Source organism: Schistocerca gregaria, chromosome 2 (assembly GCF_023897955.1).
Source record: "Schistocerca gregaria isolate iqSchGreg1 chromosome 2, iqSchGreg1.2, whole genome shotgun sequence".
NCBI lineage: Eukaryota > Metazoa > Arthropoda > Insecta > Orthoptera > Acrididae > Schistocerca > Schistocerca gregaria.
In genome coordinates this window covers 475,937,482-475,956,969 of record NC_064921.1, presented here as the reverse complement: position 1 = coordinate 475,956,969, position 19,488 = coordinate 475,937,482, and the positions used below count along the sequence as shown (strand labels likewise).

General features: G+C 36.6%; 1 protein-coding gene across 5 annotated transcripts in view; it reads right to left on the bottom strand.

Moving 5' to 3' along the window:
• Positions 1-19,488, bottom strand: part of LOC126326781 (tectonin beta-propeller repeat-containing protein 2) — a 203,987-nt gene that overhangs the window by 147,966 nt on the left and 36,533 nt on the right. For 3 of the 5 annotated variants that reach the window (XM_049995790.1, XM_049995789.1, XM_049995791.1), the window contains 4 exons: positions 17,642-17,797; positions 17,417-17,548; positions 13,065-13,225; positions 6-141 (listed from right to left, as the gene is read on the bottom strand). In XM_049995790.1, coding sequence (XP_049851747.1) covers positions 6-141; positions 13,065-13,225; positions 17,417-17,548; positions 17,642-17,797 — 585 coding nt within the window. Of the gene's footprint in view, positions 1-5; positions 142-2,887; positions 3,350-13,064; positions 13,226-17,416; positions 17,549-17,641; positions 17,798-19,488 lie in introns of those variants that run through there. The other 2 variants (XM_049995793.1, XM_049995792.1) reach the window with 2 other exon arrangements.

Genomic DNA, 19,488 nt, shown 5'->3' with positions numbered 1-19,488 from the left:
CGTACCTTGTATATGAGTGTCTGCTGGACTACACCATTTCTGTCTGCAAGCCAAATACGAAGACCCGGCCGACTGGCATAAATGATCAGATCCTGAGGTCTGCCGGTACCTGGAGATAATGTTGCACCTAGATGACCAAGCCTAAAACAATAAAACCTTGAATAGAAGTTTGTTGTCTAGTTCTTAGAATCAGTCTATAATAATGGTAACATTATTGGAAAATCTACCAAAGTGTAATTCTTTATTTCTCTTCACACTTCTTGATCATTACCAAAAACAAGAAAAGAGTCTGATGAATATTTTTTGTCTGCTCCATAAACACATCACCAAAAAGAGTTTTGAGTGCAGCCCCAACTGTCAAATAAGTTTACATCACTATATGCCATTAGTGCAAAGGCGCAAGGTTTGAGCATTTCATTATTTAACATTTAGAAAATGCTGCTGTTTGAGGTTTTCAGTTTCTGAAACAACTAAAAAAGAGTTTAAATTTGAATATGAAATAAGACTGAAAACAAATCAACAATGTAACTGGAAACAAATCATTTTTAATTACCTTTTGAGTCAATAAGTGTGTAAAAACTAATTCCAAAGCAAATGCAGTGTTCTGTATGAACAGAAATTGTTTGCACAGACATAAAAGAAATTATTAGCTATCAATAAACCTATCTTATAGAAATAACTACAGCAACTGTAACCAATTAAACCATCTAGATCCACAGCTGAATGGATTAAGAGACAGTTGCATAAGAAACTTGTTTGAATACTGGGTGAAGCTTCACCAATTTTCTGCATGTGCCTCCCCCAATTTAATCAGAATATCACCAAAATAAAGGCTGAAAGTTATCATATGGGTTCAAGGGAAGGAAAGTATATAGTATTAAGGTTTAACAAAGCTCTCATGATAAGACCGTTAGTGGAATGCTTGGATAGAACAAATAATGGGAGGGAACCGGTGATTTCTTTTCCAAAGGAACTAAAAGGAACTACAAGGATTTAAACTCCAATCCCAAATGCAAGTCTAGTACATTAACCTTCGTTAATTATGTTAAATGGAATTGAAATCATTGACATTAAGATAAGACAATGTTCCAACTCCCGTTTCTCAGGAAGAGTTATACATCTAAAAATTGGTTTAATTTTTTTTTTTTTTAGAAAAGTAAATTTGTTAACAAACTGGAAGACTGTCTAAATTACACAGTTTATCTCCTAAAGTAGGAGTTTACTGAAGCTGATTCCATCACTTTCTTTGATACAACATTCAACTCACTTAAAATCAAGAAGCAGCATACCAATTGACAAGCAATCTGTCTAAAAGTGCAGCTTCATAATTTTGACATACACATGTTACTGTAGACAGTGAATGTCACATCACACACCTGAAATGAATTTCAAAGTGCCACTACTACCTAGGTATTTCACATTGACTCTTTTAAATTATTAGACTGTCACTACTCAGCTGAACTATTGAAAAATGTTGCTCTTTACGTTCATTAAGGACTCGGTTTAACTAGAACTTTCACTTTATTTTATTTTCTTATTGTGCATACTAAGAAGCTTTAATTACAGCCACAATGGAATAACAAACGTCTTTTTTGTTTAATGCCAAACAATAAAGATATTATTATGCCAACATTATGATGTTAAACACTTTTAAACACATTAAAAATACAAATAGTAATTTGTCATGTTCGCACATCACCACCTTCTTAGCAGCATAGACAGTTTAGGACTTCAACTAATCTTGCTGGAAATCAAATTTCACAAACAGGTCTTGTTGTTGTTCTCAGTTTTTCACCTTCTGTAGCAGAGTCTGGTTGCTGGTGTTGTGCTCACTGTTCAACTGGAGTGTCTTCACGGTATTTTATTATTCTCCTTCAACAGATAGGCAGATTTTAATTGATCAATGGAAATGTTCTTTACCTGGTCTTTCACTTTAATAAGTCCAAAACATTTTGTGTTCCTTTCAATCATTTCATAAGGGCCTCCATTTGGAGACACTAATGCCTTCTTCGCTCGCTCAAACCTTACAAACACACGTGTTGAGTTGCTAAGGTCCTTACGCAGGAGTGGTGTTTCTTTTGTTTTGTGGGGATATTGCACAAGTTTCAGACAATCATATACTGCTTCAGCTGTGACACTGTACCATACTCTTTAAACACCCCACCCCCGACACACACACACACACACACACACACACACACACACACACACACACACACACACACACACACACACTCTAAGTATAGAAGACCAAGAAGAATCACTGGTATTACTTTAGCCCATTTGGCAGTTGCATGGGCAAGGATGGCTGCTTCAAGTTTCCCTGATTCCCTGAGAATGATATGCTGTAGTTTGGGTTTGATTACAGCCACATATTTTTTATAGTGCTTGAAATAGCTCTGAGTTAAACTGTCTTCCACAGTCAGTCACTATTTCGTAGGGCGTTCCAAAGCTAGTGATAAAACAACTGAAAAATGCTTGTGCTAATGCTTCTGCTTGTATGTCTCTAAGAGGTACTGCTACAATCCAATTTGTAATCTATGCATGTTAAAGAATAGGTATATTCATCCAAATGAGGCACTGGTTCATTAGGTCAAGGTGAATTATTTTGAAGTATTCATCATTGTAGCGAAACTTTCCTAATGGCACTTGAACATATCATGATACTTTGTTTTTCTGACATGCAGTACATGTTTTAGCCCAATTTCTGACATCCTTTTTGTAATGAGATCCCAGATATCTTCAACAAATTTTGGTCCAGCTGAGCGAGCAATTAGTTAAATTTAGTCGCCTCAGTAGCTATACGAGCAATTGTGAATTGCGCTTCGTCCTGACAAAACCAGATTTCTGCCTTTTCTGTCCAAAACAGCAGTAGCTTAACGCTTACCTTACCAATTTCCAGCTTGCATTCAGGATTACTACCTTCAGGTCCTTTACTGTTGACATTTTGCGAATTTTTTAAACAAAGTATGCGAAAAATTCAAGTTAAAAATTACATGAAAATTTCACTGAAATTACTTTGTAAATGTCATTATCTTGCTGATCACATTGGGGTCGCCAATTTGTTGCTCTTTACATTCACTGAGGACGCAATTTAACTAGACTTTTCAATTTACTTTATTTTCTTTTTGCACACACCAAGATACTTTAACTACAATCACCATAGAATAACAAACTTCTTTTTCTGTTTTATTCCAAAGAACAATAATATTATTATGCCAACATTATCACAGTAAACTCTTTTGAAACATATTAAAAATACAAACAGTAAATTTTCATGTTCCCACAGAAGTATTAGGTTGGTGCATAAGTTTGTAGAGTTTTTGTTTTGCATGTTGATATTCCGGTTGCTATGGGTTTAATTATTGACTGTCATTTTTTATTTGTAGTTCACTACTGCTGTTCGAGTTTACATACTGTCATTTTATCATATGGAGATAGTGTGTGGAGCTGAGGACACTAGACAGTGGAGTACCAATTGGAGAAATCCAAACATTTCCAACATATTCTTCTGTTTGTGTTCAAGGACGTGACAGCAGCAGAGGCAGCCAGAAACATGTGCTGTGCATGGGACTAATACCATTGGACACAGCACAGCAAGAAAATGGTTTTCTGTTAAGTGTTAATTATTTTCTGTGTCTTGTAATATGTTATGCAAGGTGTTTTTATATATGTTCCATGTTCCATGCAATAATGCTGAAATAGTTACTCTGTGTCAGTCAGTTGTTTTCTTACCCAAGCATGCTGTAGTGCTGCACATAAGTGAATGATATATGTGTGTTCTCCTTTATACACCACAAAATAGTTACTTATCTTTAAAACAAGAACTTATCAAGAGGTTATGGGCCCAGAACAAATCTATAGGCTTCTCCAGATAAACACAAGTACAAAACTGGATATGTAACTATTTGTCTGTTATTTTTAAAGGAGCACACAAACAGGTCAGTGAGGCATTGCATATCAGTAAATAGTCAGAACTAGTGTAAATTGGAAAATTAGTGTCACAAAAATTAAAGTCGCAAAAACTTTATTAATCGTCAAAGTATAGTCAGAAAAGTCAGTTACGTGTATTATCTTCACAGACAGTAGAGTTTTTACCCATTACCAATGGATTCTATTAAGTTACAATTGGAAATTTTGTCAAAGGATCATCAAGGAAATGTTAACAACATTTCTTGGCAATTTAAACTAGATTTAACATTAAAGTCAAAGAAATTGTGTTCAGTAGCAACCGAACAGGAAATTAAACCGACAGGAGGAGAAACTGATCAACATGTAAAAGTTTGGACTGAGAAAGATCTTGAGGCACAATTTTTATAGGTTTACACGTCAGTAGCAACACAGCCAGCAAAATAGCAAATTACAAGTCTGCTAGTCAAATGCTTAAAAAATTAGAAACACTATATGGCAAGAAATCAGATGTGACAATTGAAGGTCGGCAGAGAAATTTCTTCAGTTACAAATATGATACAAGTAAGTCGGCTATTCAAAACTGTGTGCATATTCATGAATATGCGGAAGATTTAACAACGGAAGGTGAAGCCATGAAAGAGAGCTGGATTATGTAACAAATTCTTGGGATGTTACCACCGAAACTTCACCACTTCTGTACTGCATGGGATAACGTAGCGGCAGCTGACAAAAATCTTGACATATTCTTTGAACGTTTGTGTATGGAAGAATATAGGTTAAATGAGACAGAACAGTTAAGCACATTCCACACTAATGCTTTTATCTTAAAACAATGTAAACAATTTGTCAAAGCAGCAGAAATAAACCATGTGCCAAATATTTAGTATACCGTAGAGAGAATTATTCATGTAACAACTGCAAACAAAAGGGTCATTTTGCCAGGGGATGTACAAGTCCAAAGTTAGACAGAAACAAGACAAGCGATAAACTTGACAGTAAAGAACCAAAAGGTTACAAACATAAAGCACTGGTTGCTGTTGGATTATCTATTGCCAATATAAATGAAATAAATTTGCAATTGGGTCGAGAAAACATTTGGTAGCAAGACTGTGCTGCCACACAACATATGACATTTACAAGGGACTGGTTAATAAATTACGTATAATTAAATCACTGTAGAAAAGTGTTAATTGGTGACGCAACCAAATTAGAAGGAATTGGAGTGGGAGATGTCGAATTTAAGGCTTTTGATGGAGAACAGTGGTATGATGTAGTTCTGGAGAATGTTCTATATGTACCAAACACAAACTTTAATTTACTTTCTGTTACTCAAGTCTTAGACAAAGGTTCTGTTCAGACTGCAAATGCCGATCTCTCAGTTTTCAATACCGATGACAATCTGAAATCTGTAGCAATAGGTTGATGCGAATGACAGCTGTACAAAATGTTGTTTCGTACAAAAGAATTTAACAAATGTATGACAGCAACCTCAATTAAAATGGCATGAAAAGTTAGCACATCAAAATGTCACATATGTCAGGGACGTACTGAAAATAAATGTTATTGATTATATTGATGACTGGAATGAATATGTATGTGTTGTTTGTACCTATGGCAAGCAACATCACGAATCTCATCCGACAAATATGAAAGTTGCTGAAAATACTTTGGATGTAATTAATGTTGACTTGTGTGAAATGAATCTCATGTTGTTATGAGGAGCAAGATATTTCTTGTTTAAAGATGATTGTTCTCATTTCTCTACTGTTTATTTTCTCAAGGCAAAAGATGAAGCTGTTTCCAAATTAGAAACTTTCATGAAAATGGTGGAAATTAGTTTGGGAAGAAAGTAAAGTGTTTTAAGTCAGACAACGAGACCAAAATCAAGAACGCACTCACTAAAAGGCTTCTAGATTAACTTGGTGTTTTTCACATCCAGATGAACACGTACACACCTCAGCAAAATGGCAGAATTGAAAGAGAAATGCGCACACTTGTCGAGTAAGCTTGATCGGCAATACGCGCACGAAACCTGAATGAGAATCTTTGTGCTGAAGCAATAAATTATGCCGTCTTTACACTAAATAAAACTAGTAGAAGTTCAGTAAAAGGAAAAAGTCCCGCTGAATTGTGGTTGGAACAAAAAATAGATTTTGATAAGTTGAGAAGTTTTGGATGTGACTGCTATGTTCTGACAGAAGATCACAAAGAAAGACTGCAGAGAAATCAAAGAAAGGAACCTTTGTCGGGTATGATTTGGATTCACCCTGCTACGGAATCAATCTACCTCATGAAAAGGACTTAGTTACTTCTGATAATGTCATATTTGATGAATGAATAGAAGACAGAGAAGGTGCTAGTGTAATTAAATCTTTCAAAGGAGAAAAGAATGAATTAAAATATCCAGAAGAAACACAGATATCTGATGATTGTTTCTCTGATGTCTCTGAAGATTGTAGTATGTCATCTAATAACATAAAACAAAATGAGGTCTCACCACCGAAATTACATGACCGATGAAACCTTAGGCAACCTGTTAGATTTAGAGACTATGAAATGGATCTCATGCAACACAATAATAATGCAAACTTTGCCATGATTGGTGAAGTTGAAGAAATTTCTGTTTCAAATGCCTTGAAAAATAAGAACTGGTATAAAGCAATGTCTGAAGAATACAAATCACTAACAAAATTAAAAACTTGGAGTCTTGTAGAACTTTCAAACAATGCAAAGTCTTTGATCTGTTGCTGGGTATTGTGTAAAAAGCAAGACGGGCATTATAAAGCCAGACTAGTTGCTAGAGGTTTTGAGCAAGAAGAAGGACTGGATTATTCAGAAACTTTTAGTCCTGTAGCACAATATGAAGCAATGAGACTATTGCTTAGTATTGCGGCTACAATTAAAATGAAAATAGAAACATTTGATGTGAAGACAGCATTTCTATACAGTGATCTGCAAGAGGAATTCTACATGAATCAACCTGATACATTCAACTATAGTACAAATAGAGTCTGTAAGTTAAAGAAGAGTTTATATGGCCTAAAACAAGCTCCAAAGAACTGGAATGAGAAATTCTTAAATTATCAGATGACATTCGGATTAGAAAATACGGACAATGATCCTGGTAACTATTACACTTAAGACAGAAGCCTCATTATAGCATTGTTTGTTGAAGATGGACTAGTTATTGGGAGAATGACAGACAACATCACTGAAGTTTTGAACAAACTTAATCACATGTTTGAAATAACATTTGACAGGAAAATGCGAAATCAAATAACATATCTTGGAATGGAAATTAAAATAACTTCACAAGGAATCTTTGTACCTCCATCTACATATACAAAGAAAATCTTAAGATAATTTAAGTTCAATGACTTAAATTCAGTTGCCACACCTATGATGACAGATGAAGTAAATCTTGTCAACGATGAACCTTTGGAAAGGACTGAACCTTATAGAGAAGCTATAGGCTGTCTACTGTATCTTGCAACAATATCACATCGGAATATTAGTTTTGCTGTTAATTACTTAAGCAGATTCAGTAATAAACCAATGGTTAGTCACTGGAAAATAGTGAAACAAATTTTTCAGCACCTGAAAGGAACTATGAAGTATGGCATATTATTTGATCGAGGCTCAACATTGCATGCTTATAATGATTCTGATTATGGTGGTGATATTGCAACCAGATGCTCCACCAGTGAAGTTCTTATTATGCAAGGAGGGCCCATTGTCTGGTATGATCGAAAGCAACATTCTGTGGCAACTTAAACTGATGGAGCAGAATACCAAGCTGCCATCTCTTCAATTGATGATATATGTTGGATACAATGCCTTGGACAAGAGCTTAGAATTTCAGGCTGGAATAAACCAACAGAACTCTGTGTTGATAATCAAGCTGCAATACAAGTGTTGAAGAATACTTATGAAGGAAAAATAACAAGACACAAGAAACACATTGAAATTTCACCAACATTTATTCAACAACACATGGGAATGACTGTCAAACTGAAACTTGTGGACAGTTCAAGTCAACTTGCTGACATACTCACTAAGCCACAGACTGTAAAAGTGGTTCAAGAATTAAGAAGAAAAATAATCAAGTAGGAGTGTTAAGTGTTAATTATTTTCTGTGGCTTGTAATATGTTATGCAAGGTGTTTTTATATACAGGGTGTTTCAAAAATGACCGGTATATTTGAAAAGGCAATAAAAACTAAATGAGCAGCGATAGAAATACACCATTTGTTGCAATATGCTTGGGACAACAGTGCATTTTCAGGCGGACAAACTTTCGAAATTACAGTAGTTACAATTTTCAACAACAGATGGCGCTGCAAGTGATGTGAAAGATATAGAAGACAACGCAGTCTGTGGGTGCGCCATTCTGTACGTCGTCTTTCTGCTGTAAGCGTGTGCTGTTCACAATGTGCAAGTGTGCTGTGGACAACATGGTTTATTCCTTAGAACAGAGGATTTTTCTGGTGTTGGAATTCCACCGCCTAGAACACAGTGTTGTTGCAACAAGACGAAGTTTTCAACGGAGGTTTAATGTAACCAAAGCACCGAAAAGCAATACAATAAAGGATCTGTTTGAAAAATTTCAACGGACTGGGAACGTGACGGATGAACGTGCTGGAAAGGTAGGGCAACCACGTACGGCAACCACAGAGGGCAACGCGCAGCTAGTGCAGCAGGTCATCCAACAGCGGCCTCGGGTTTCCATTCGCCGTGTTGCAGCTGCGGTCCAAATGACGCCAACGTCCACGTATCGTCTCATGCGCCAGAGTTTACACCTCTATCCATACAAAATTCAAACACGGCAACCCCTCAGCGCCGCTACCATTTCTGCATGAGAGACATTCGCTAACGATATAGTGCACAGGATTGATGACGGCGATATGCATGTGGGCAGCATTTGGTTTACTGACAAAGCTTATTTTTACCTAGATGGCTTCGTCAATAAACAGAACTGGCGTATATGGGGAACCGAAAAGCCCCATGTTGCAGTCCCATCGTCCCTGCATCCTCAAAAAGTACTGGTCTGGGCCGCCATTTCTTCCAAAGGAATCATTGGCCCATTTTTCAGATCCGAAACGATTACTGCATCACGCTATCTGGACATTCTTCGTGAATTTGTGGTGGTACAAACTGCCTTAGACGACACTGCGAACACCTCATGGTTTATGCAAGATGGTACCCGGCCACATCACACGGCCAACGTCTTTAATTTCCTGAATGAATATTTCGATGATCGTGTGATTGCTTTGGGCTATCCGAAACATACAGGAGGCGCCGTGGATTGGCCTCACTATTCGCCAGACATGAACCCCTGTGACTTCTTTCTGTGGGGACACTTGAAAGACCAGGTGTACCGCCAGAATCCAGAAACAATTGAACAGCTGAAGCAGTACATCTCATCTGCATGTGAAGCCATTCCACCAGACACGTTGTCAAAGGTTTCAGGTAATTTCATTCAGAGACTATGCCATATTATTGCTACGCATGGTGGATATGTGGAAAATATCGTACTATAGTGTTTCCCAGACTGCAGCGCCATCTGTTGTTGACAATTGTAACTACTGTAATTTCGAAAGTTTGCCTGCCTGAAAATGTACTGTAGTCCCAAGCATATTGCAACAAACGGTGTATTTCTATCGCTGCTCGTTTAGTTTGTATTGCCGTTTCAAATATGCCAATCATTTTTGAAACACCCTGTATGTTCCAGGCAATAATGCTGAAATAGTTACTCTGTGTCAGTCAGTTGTTTTCTTATCCAAGCATGCTGTACATAAGTGAATGATATATTAAAGTGTTCTCCTTTATATACCACAAAATAGTTACTTATCTTTAAAACATGAATTTATCAAGGTTTTCTCATTTTAAGGAGGATTGTTTTGACATTTAGTGACACATTCAGGAAGACTTTCAGGATTTGAGATGATTATTTAAAGACATTAATCCACAATGATACAAGTCAGTGTACTTGAGAACTGACAAATGTGACGAAATGTGATCATTCCACCATTGTACAAAATTTGCGTGCAATGGAGAAGATTCAAAAACCTGGTATATGGGTACCACATGTTCTCAGCCAAAACCACAAAACACAGAAGGTGGCCATATGTGCATATCTGCTCGTTCATCAATTGGCTTGTGAATATCATTGACCATTCCCATCTTGTGTCATTACTGATGATGAGGAATGGTGCCTTTAAGCTAACATAAGGGGGGAAAAAGAGGAATGGCTGAACCCAAACAAAGCAGCAAATCCCTGTACGGAGACCTGTGTGCAACCTCAAAACATAATGTTATGCTTCTGGTGGAACAGTGATGGTGTGGTGTACTGCAGATAGCTTCCCCAAGGAGTAACTATCATTGCTAACATTTATTGTCAGCAACTGAGACGTCTTGTGGATGCAATCCAAGAACAATGGCCAGGAAGACTACATGAAGTGATGCTACTCCATGAGAACACCTGCCGACATTCTGCTAGACTGACAAAAAATACTATACAGGAGTTGGGTTGGGAAGTCACTACACACCTACCTTATTCACCTGATAACCATTTAACTGTTTCCACTTATTCTTATTGTATGTTCTGTATACACCAAGACAGAGAATAGTAGTTGCACCTACATGATACATTAACATATTACATAAGAAACTTCCTGGCAGATTAAAACTGTATGTAAGACAGACTCCAACTCAGGACCTTTGCCTTTCATGGGCAAATGCTCTTCCAACTGCGCTACCCAACCACAACTCACAACCTGTCCTCACAGCTTTACTTCCATCAGTACTTCATCTCCTACCTTCTCAACTTTGTAGGTGTTCTCCTGCAAAGCTTACAGGACTAAGAGTTTGGAATGTAAAAGATAATGGATGGTGTAAAGCTGTAAGGATGGTTCATGGGCCACATCTGGGTAGCTCAGTTGGTAAAAAGTCCTAAGTTTGAGTCTCAGTCCACCACACAGTTTTAATCTGCCAGGAAGTTTCACTTCAGTGCACAGTTCACTGCAGAGTGAAAAACTCATTCTGGAAACGTCCCCCTTGCTGTGGCTAGCCCATGTCTTCACAATTACTTTTCTTTGAGGAGTGATAGTCTTGCAAGTTTTGCAGAAGAATTTCTGTGAAGTTTGGAATGTAGGTGTTGAGATGCTGGAGGACGAACCGTAAGTTACACTTGAGTAGCTCAGTTCATAGAGCACTTGCCCCTGAAAGGCAAAGATGCCCGCATTCAAGTCTCTGTCCAGCACATTGTTTTAATCTGCCAGGAAGTTTCATATCGGCACACACTCCACTGCAAAGTGAAAAAATTCATTCATACTACGTAAGATTTATATTACTTTTTGTAAAATGGCTATAAATTGAAAAACCTCCAAAACTGAAGGAACCACTATGTTTGAGAACTCTTCCAAACAGGTAAGGGAATATGAAAGTTTAACATCCTATCAAAGACAAGGACATTAGACATGAAGTATGAACTCAGATTCGCAAGGGGCGAGGAGGGAAATCGACAATGTCTTTTTCACAGGAACCTTTCCACTGTTATCCTTCAGTAATTTTCAGAAATTAAGGAAAACCTAAATGAGTATGGCCTTATAAGGATTTGAATATAATCTTCCTAAAAGCAAGTACAGTGTCTTACTGCCCCGTACCCTTGCTTGGTACCCAAAAGTGAGGAAAGGTTGGAAGAAATAAAACTATCCAACCAATACACAGGAAAATCATTCAGGACCCTAGGTCATCTGAACCACAACAGAAAAGACTGAGTGAGAAATCAAGAATGAAAATTATTTATTTTATTCTGATATCAATCAGTAAGTTAAAGACCCCCTCTCCCCTCTGCCCCCCCACCCCCCCTCTCTCTCTCCCTCTCTCCCTCTCTCCCTCTCCCTCTCCCTCTCCCTCTCCCTCTCCCTCTCTCTCTCTCTCTCTCTCTCTCTCTCTCTCTCTCTCTCTCTCTCTCTCTCTATATATATATATATATTTGCTTCCTATCTTCATAATTTCGACAGTTGTAATGTAACTAGCTGATAAAAAGAAAAAGCTTTCAACCACTTTTAATTTACTGTGAGTCTGTACTCCTTGCCATATTTATGTGGACAACTTTCTAAGTTAAAGCAAGTCAAAGATGAAATAAGTTTCTTAATCACACGATAGATTTATTGATCCCACATTAATCTGTTATGCATTTTCACACAAAGGAATATTGTAACATTTGTCTCATTTAGTGCCTGACTTTTATATCTTCAAGCAGGGACTTTCAAGCAGCATTTCAAAAGTCCTGGTTAAAAATAAACATAATTCCAGGATTGAGCACTCTGAAAGGATGGCAAATGGCTATTACTCATTTCTTCTTAAGAAAACTAATCCTAACTACATATTGACCTCCTATTTCTCACATCACTTTGGTGTATTATTGGACTGAACTGAATTGGCAAGAAGAGAAATTCATGACACAACTTGAAGTCTCAGTTGACAGCACACAACCTGAGGCAATATGGAAGTCAGTGACATTATGCAGGTTAGTAGAGGGATAAACAATGTACAGAAAGATAAAGGCTTGACTACAGTAAGCAGATTCAAGTGGATTTCAGTTGCATTAGTTATGCAATGATGAAGCTTGCTTGGGATAGACTAACATGGAGAGCTGCATAAAACCAGTCTTCGGCTGAAGATGACAACTACAACTACCACCAACCGTCGCCGCCGCCTCCACCACCACCACCACCACCACCACCACCACCACCACCACCACTACCACCACCACATTCCAACAACAACAACAACAACATGGTATTGGCAAATTCAGTGTTAAAAATGAAACTTTACACAGTTCTAAATACAAAAACTTAAAAATAGTATACAAAACAGAAAGAAAATTGGACTATTTGACAGACTGAAGGAAAATAATAACTGATCTAAGCAAAAGAATTATTGATGGAAACTAAGCATAAGTTGCTATTACTGACTTCACAAGACAATACATTACTTAAGCCAGAATGTTAAATATGTAGGTTCAAACCTGCTGTTGCCTTTAATATAAAAGTGTGAAGCACTAAATTAGATAATTCTGTTATATTTTTTATCTGCAGATCACATAAATGAAGCATCTCAAAAAATCAAAGTAATGAGTACAATTACATTTTTCTTTCTTTTTGTCCAACTTGTACCACCTTCCAGCGGTCATCACGGTGGCAGAGGATGCTGCGATACAATGTTGAAACGAGTAATAGCTGCTGACTGTAGCTAAGCTGCACGATTTCATACTTCTCATTCAGTAGTTCAACTGATTTGCTTAAATGCTGTAATAATTACAAAAAAAGTTAGAAACTTATAAACTGAAAATGTGTGTATGAAGAAAAGTTAGTAGTTAATGAAAGGTTTTAAGCAAGTTATCATCAATGGAAACTAAATATGAATTTTTTTCCTGTACTTATACTTTACAGTTGACTTCTCACTTTAAATAAAATTATTTGCTTAATGTTATTACATTGACATTATATTGTGTGGTAGGACAATCTGTCAGAATTCAGCATTTGAAGACTCTCAAATGGTTACACCATAATCTAAGACAAGGCGAATTTTCATCACCAATGATGAAATGAACCAGTTACAAAACTACTGTTGGCAGCAAGGAGGCACTAACAATGTATGTTAACTTACTGTAGTCCAATTGCCACTAAATATGACCAATGGCATCACGATTTAGTCGGGAAATATATGGAAATATTATGGCGTTTTTAACTATTAAATTTAATCATCATGCATGCTTCAAATGTTAGGCATCAATTTTGGTGTCCATTATCAAAATTCACAACAAATATTAAAAAGGAATTTTTCAGTGCAATAAAATTCAACAAAATCGTGAATCTCCAGTCAGAAAAGTGCCACATGCCAACTTTCAGGTTACAAAGCCAGAACATTCTAAATAAACAGTTCAGTTCCAGTGAAACCACCAACATAAAAACTATTTTGCATACACTTTCACAGCCACAGTCCATTTGGATAATAACATTTTGGTCACTAAGTAATATTTTGTAAGGCTAAATATTGACACAAGATCAAAGTCTCTATGTGGAGGCAATACTTTTGGCTACCCTGTATATAGCATCATATTTTGTTGTAATGTAACCATCAGAATCACTCTTCTAGAATACACCCTTTAACAAGGGTCAGTGTTCCTTGTTAGATGACTCGTCACAACTTGACTATTCCTTTCTGTCCATGGAATCCTTTGTGGATTGAAAAGATCAAAGATCTTGAAGCCACCAGACACATGGACTTCATACCGCCACAGTTACGACACATTCACTGAAATCTGCTACTTCTTTACTTACATTGTCTTCAGTTTACCTTATAGCTTTATGTATATATTTACTGCAACATCCATTAGTGTGAAACCTAATTTGGAGCGCATGTACCTCATTTTTGAGATTGTCAGCAAAGCTTGTCCAATGAAATCAGAATGATCTCACATGGGGCACAGAGTATTTATGTGCTGAATGATAGACTAATGTAATAGGTTCGTTGACTCACTTCACATAGCTACAGGTTTTTCTCCTACAATAATTAATTTTGTTAACTGAACTTAACATCTGGTGTTTCCATGTCTTTAGGGTTTTCTGCATTAAGTATTGAGCAAAACCTGAATAATTAAGTTCATATATTCAGTCCCTCATGCTCACTATATACAGCTAGTTTTCAAAAATTCTCTATATGACTCTTGCCACTCTCAACCTAACATATTCCTGCCTTTATCTGTGTTTCTGTTTCTGTTCTGAACAGATATTTTGGCACAGTTTTGCTTTTCCTACAACTGATGTAGAGTTTCTAACTTTTTTAATGTTTCCCATTCTATGTGTTAATTGGTGTAAGTTGTACTGCATCTCTTCTTGATTTTGAACATGTTATTATTGTGTTTTCAAGTATTGTCAATGTATTCCGTGTCTGTGTGTAGTTTACAACGTGTTGGTATTACAAAATGGAGATGGTCTTAGTGTTTTGATGTATTAAGTTTCTTTTTTTTGCTGCACTGCAATTTTATTATGTGTTCTGTGTACTATACGCACATCACAGCCATTGTCCTCCATTATGTTATTATTATCGTTCTTGTTTCTATTTTCTCCTGGTAAGGCAGAATGACAAGTGGAATTCTTTGTTTTAATGAATAATATTTTCAGATATCTGAGCAAATTGAGTTTGCACCTAAGAATAAATCCATTGCTGTGGCCTTTCCATATGTTGTGAAAATGTGCTTCTTGCTTTATCTTTTGTGGTCATACTTAGAAATTTTCTCTGTGAGCACATTTACTCTAATTTTCACGTCTACCATTGTTTTCTAAGTGTTCCAAGATTATGTTTGCTATTATTCTTGATACTGGGGCACAATAGGTGACTTCTGCTTTTATAGGTAGAATTCATTGTAAAAATAAAAATAGTCATGTTCCTGTACAGAGTTCCCATATGCACTTGTCATGAACATATTTAGAACCAAATTTACTAATGTTGTTTAGGTTGACAACACAACATTTTTAAATTACGGAAACTTGGGGCCAGGTGCTCCGACTGGACGTGGCATTGGGCTGTTGCCGTTCGTCAGTTGACGGGCAGTGCTATGGTTTTCGCGGTGTTATGGTTGTCGCGGCCAATCTGAGCACATGGTACATTGTGGTTGTAATTGCTCTGTGTCAAATAACTAAGCGTTTACAGCAATTCTTGCATGCTGCGCAGTTGAGATGAAGTAGCACTGCAGAAGCTACAAGATAACTGTTATTACATGGCCCATTTGAATTTTAATACTTTTCTTTACATTTGTGGAACTGCTTGCACAGCCTGTATAACATTTATAATGCAAAGGAGCCTGCTGACCAGGAGGAGATTTAATTTACATTAAAACAAGTAGCTGTACAATAAATGATTGATTTTTCAGCTGACGTAGCTATGAACCAAAAAAAGACACAATTTCACGCCACTATTGCACTGTTAAACCATTATAATAAGAAATATTTACAATGACAGTCATTTACAGCAACACTGTTGATTTTGTAGTATGAAAATAGGTACTGTACATAGACATAGTTATAGATGCTTATTGCCAAGAGATTGTTTTTCCTTGGTCACTGCTTATATTAGCATTTATGTCACATAATCACAATAATTAGATGCAAGGCTCAATTCATGATTATTAAAGTATATGTGGCTAAGAACTGTCCTGCACTTTACATCACAAATGGATGTGCTAGGCTCAGAACCCATGCAATATTTTACAAGCTGTGGCTAAGAACTGTCCTGCACTTTACATCACAAATGGATGTGCTAGGCTCAGAACCCATGCAATATTTTACAAGCTAATCTCCAAACAGTACTTGGATTTATTCAAAGGAAACCATAAAAACATTTAACTACAAATAAACATAACCAGAGGAATGTTGGGGGAAACAGCCAGTTTTATAATGAGGGTGGAGGGAGGGAGGGAGAGGAGAGGATGTCAGTAAGGAGCTATCATGCTGAATTGGTATACAGAGCTTCCCATCTTCACTGGTAGCAAGGAGAATACAGTCACTACCAACAAGTACAGAGATGAAATACTGCACTCACATGTACAGCTTTCCTGAGATGCAGTTGATTCCAATTATGGTGAGGACTCATTCTTAAAATTGATGTCTTAGATGACTTGAGGAAACAAATTACAGCCTAAAGCTGCTACCAAGTAATCTTCCAGATCTCTATGAAGCCCTACCTCAGTAATGGGAGAAACTGTCATAGGTGCTACTTAACCACCTTACAGACAGCCTATTCAATCAGTGCCAAGCACATCAGTAGTTATGGAGTAAGTTTATCCCCTAGAAACTGTTTTGTTATTATGGAACACATTTTTCAGTTTTCAAACTTTTTTGTAATGTGTACCTTTGATTTCAGTTCTCCAATTATGTTTTGCATACAGTTGCATGCCAAAAGTCTTGCAATTAAAGTTTTCTTGGATATGCAAGCCTTTCTACATCTCATTCATGAAAATACTCCCATTTCTGGATTTTTTTCTAACTTTGAGGCTCTAATGTAGGTGTCCTTCTCAGAAAAAAAAAAAAAAAAAAAAAAAAAAAATCTTGTCTAACAGAAAGTTCTGAATGGCAGCAAAATATTTAAACTTCTGAATTCTTTTTCATGACACTGGGATATATATTTAATTTTTTTTAATGTTGGGACTGTGTTTTAGCTCTTTGAAGCTGAAATTTACTACTGCCCTTATTTGTCTTTGTTACTGCACTAATAAAGGCATTGAGTTTTTCTTTGAGATATCAGTGGATGTTATTGGTATCTTCTGTTCTGGCTGGTTTTGATTCAGTCTTTATCATTATCTTTCTCATTCCTTTCTACATTGGTTCTACTGCCCAGTTTATATCAAATTCACAATAGTTTTGTCATTCTTATTAAGCCTCTACAATGAGTTTTAGTGCATTACTATCAAGAAAAGCTCTTGTTACATGATCACTTACCATGTAAAAATCTATTTCTGTTAGAACAACTAGACCATTTTTGTCTCCACTAAAAAGCTTCATTCCATTCATACTCCACTCAATGGCAGTAACAGCTGATGTATGGAGACCACTAATGGTGTACCTCTCAACCTGGAAGAGAATGTCAAATCATCTGAAACTGAAGGTCACAAACCCACTAGTCAACTGTTTACCTTAAATCACAAATATACTCTCTGTTCTTACTTGTTTGTTTCTTTTAGGTTTCATACTTTCAGGTAAATTATCTGGAGGGCTCTTTGGAATCTGGAATACTGTTACACTTCCCTGGTCATTACCTGCTGCCACCATATAATCAACTGTTGATATTACTTTCACACATGTGACAGAAGCAGCTGTGTTCTGCAAACAATAGGATGTTGTACATACATTTATAAAATTATGAAAAACAAAATAAGGTGTGCACAGGAAAATCCAAATTATAAATATTATTTCATAAACATTTATATGTTGTCATATATAATGTAGTGATATTTTTAATTACACTCTTAATTTGAAATATCATGTTTAGAATTTAGATTCAGGAAGAATATTTCTCATCTAGTGTTCTTTTAATGATTGTGCACTTTGAGCAGTCAAATATACTCAATAAATATGAATGAAATATTTGTGGATTTTGCCCAGAGGTGATGCACTATTTCATCATGAAAATGAACAAGCACACATATTTTGACTGTATAAACAAAGGTCTTGTCCAACATTCCCAAATCAATTCCTCTTTCCTCCCTCAAGAAGACTTTTTTACGTATGTTTCAATACAAGTTGTGACTACTGAAGTTAAATACTGATCAGCTAATTTGTCTCTTTGTCAACTGACCACAGACAACTTTTTTCTGTAATACTGATTCCATGTCAAACCAGGAGGTTTCAGTAACACAAAACTCTTGTGCAGGTTATGTGATCTCAAATGTAGTACTGGATAAAATACAGTTTCAGACATAAGAAATACATTGTGAATTACAAGTAACTACAGGTGAGTATTATAGCTGCAGCTTACTGCATTGGGAAGCAAAACTACAATCAATCTTGGTTTGGTCAGCTACCTGACTGAACTCCCTAGAGTCATTATATCAGTTTAGTTACAAAACATTGCTTAAAAAAAAAAATACCAGTAACCCTGCTGCACTGGGGCAAGCCCAGGGTATCACTGTCAAAGTGATGAGGAAGGAAGAGGGGGAGAAATCACAACAACCTCATTATAAAACTAGTTCACCTGGACTGGTTGAAAGTGGCTGCTAAACTAAGTTTGCAGCATCCAAAAGAGAACCAGATTCTCATGCCATTTGACTCGTACAAATTTTGTGATGATAATTTAAGAAATATCAAATTTGCATTTGTTGAAAATCAGAAACTGAACATGCTCAACCTGTTCACGGAGAATGTTCAGTTCCTGGCTCCACTGTAACTCGGATAAAGTAAAATCATCAGTTCATCCTCTTGATTTATTCAGGATTCAGGTCAGTTAGAAAATCAGGATACTCTAATTTATTTCCAGTGATGCCAGTTCTGAGTTAGCACATTATGTAATTGTGAATGTAAATGTACAGCCAGGGCAGTACACTGCTTGCCTCTCTGATGACAAATGGTGGTTAAAAATGTGTGACTGATCTCAGCTGAGCAGCATGATGAACTGACATATTATGCATCCTTGCATACCATCACATTCTTTCCACTAGATACTGATGAAAAATTCATCATGAGCTGCAGAGTTGCACCTATTGGCAACAATCTCCGTGGCTGCTACCGCCTTCACAGGCTTTCAGTACATTTTACCAAGTTTGTTGTTCCAATCGTGGAATGTAAGTGTAACTTGTTGTAATAATCAATTCACTTTTTAAATTGTAGTCAGACAGGCTGCGGATCCAGTAAGATACAAATTCAGAATTTTACACATTGTGTTTGGACCATCTTCATTTCAATGTGTGCAACAGCTCAAGTACTGCATATAAAAAGTTAAAAGACTGTGGAATAACGTTTGGTAAGTGTTCAAATCTACATAACAAATTTCAACAAAACCTGTGATGCTACAGTGG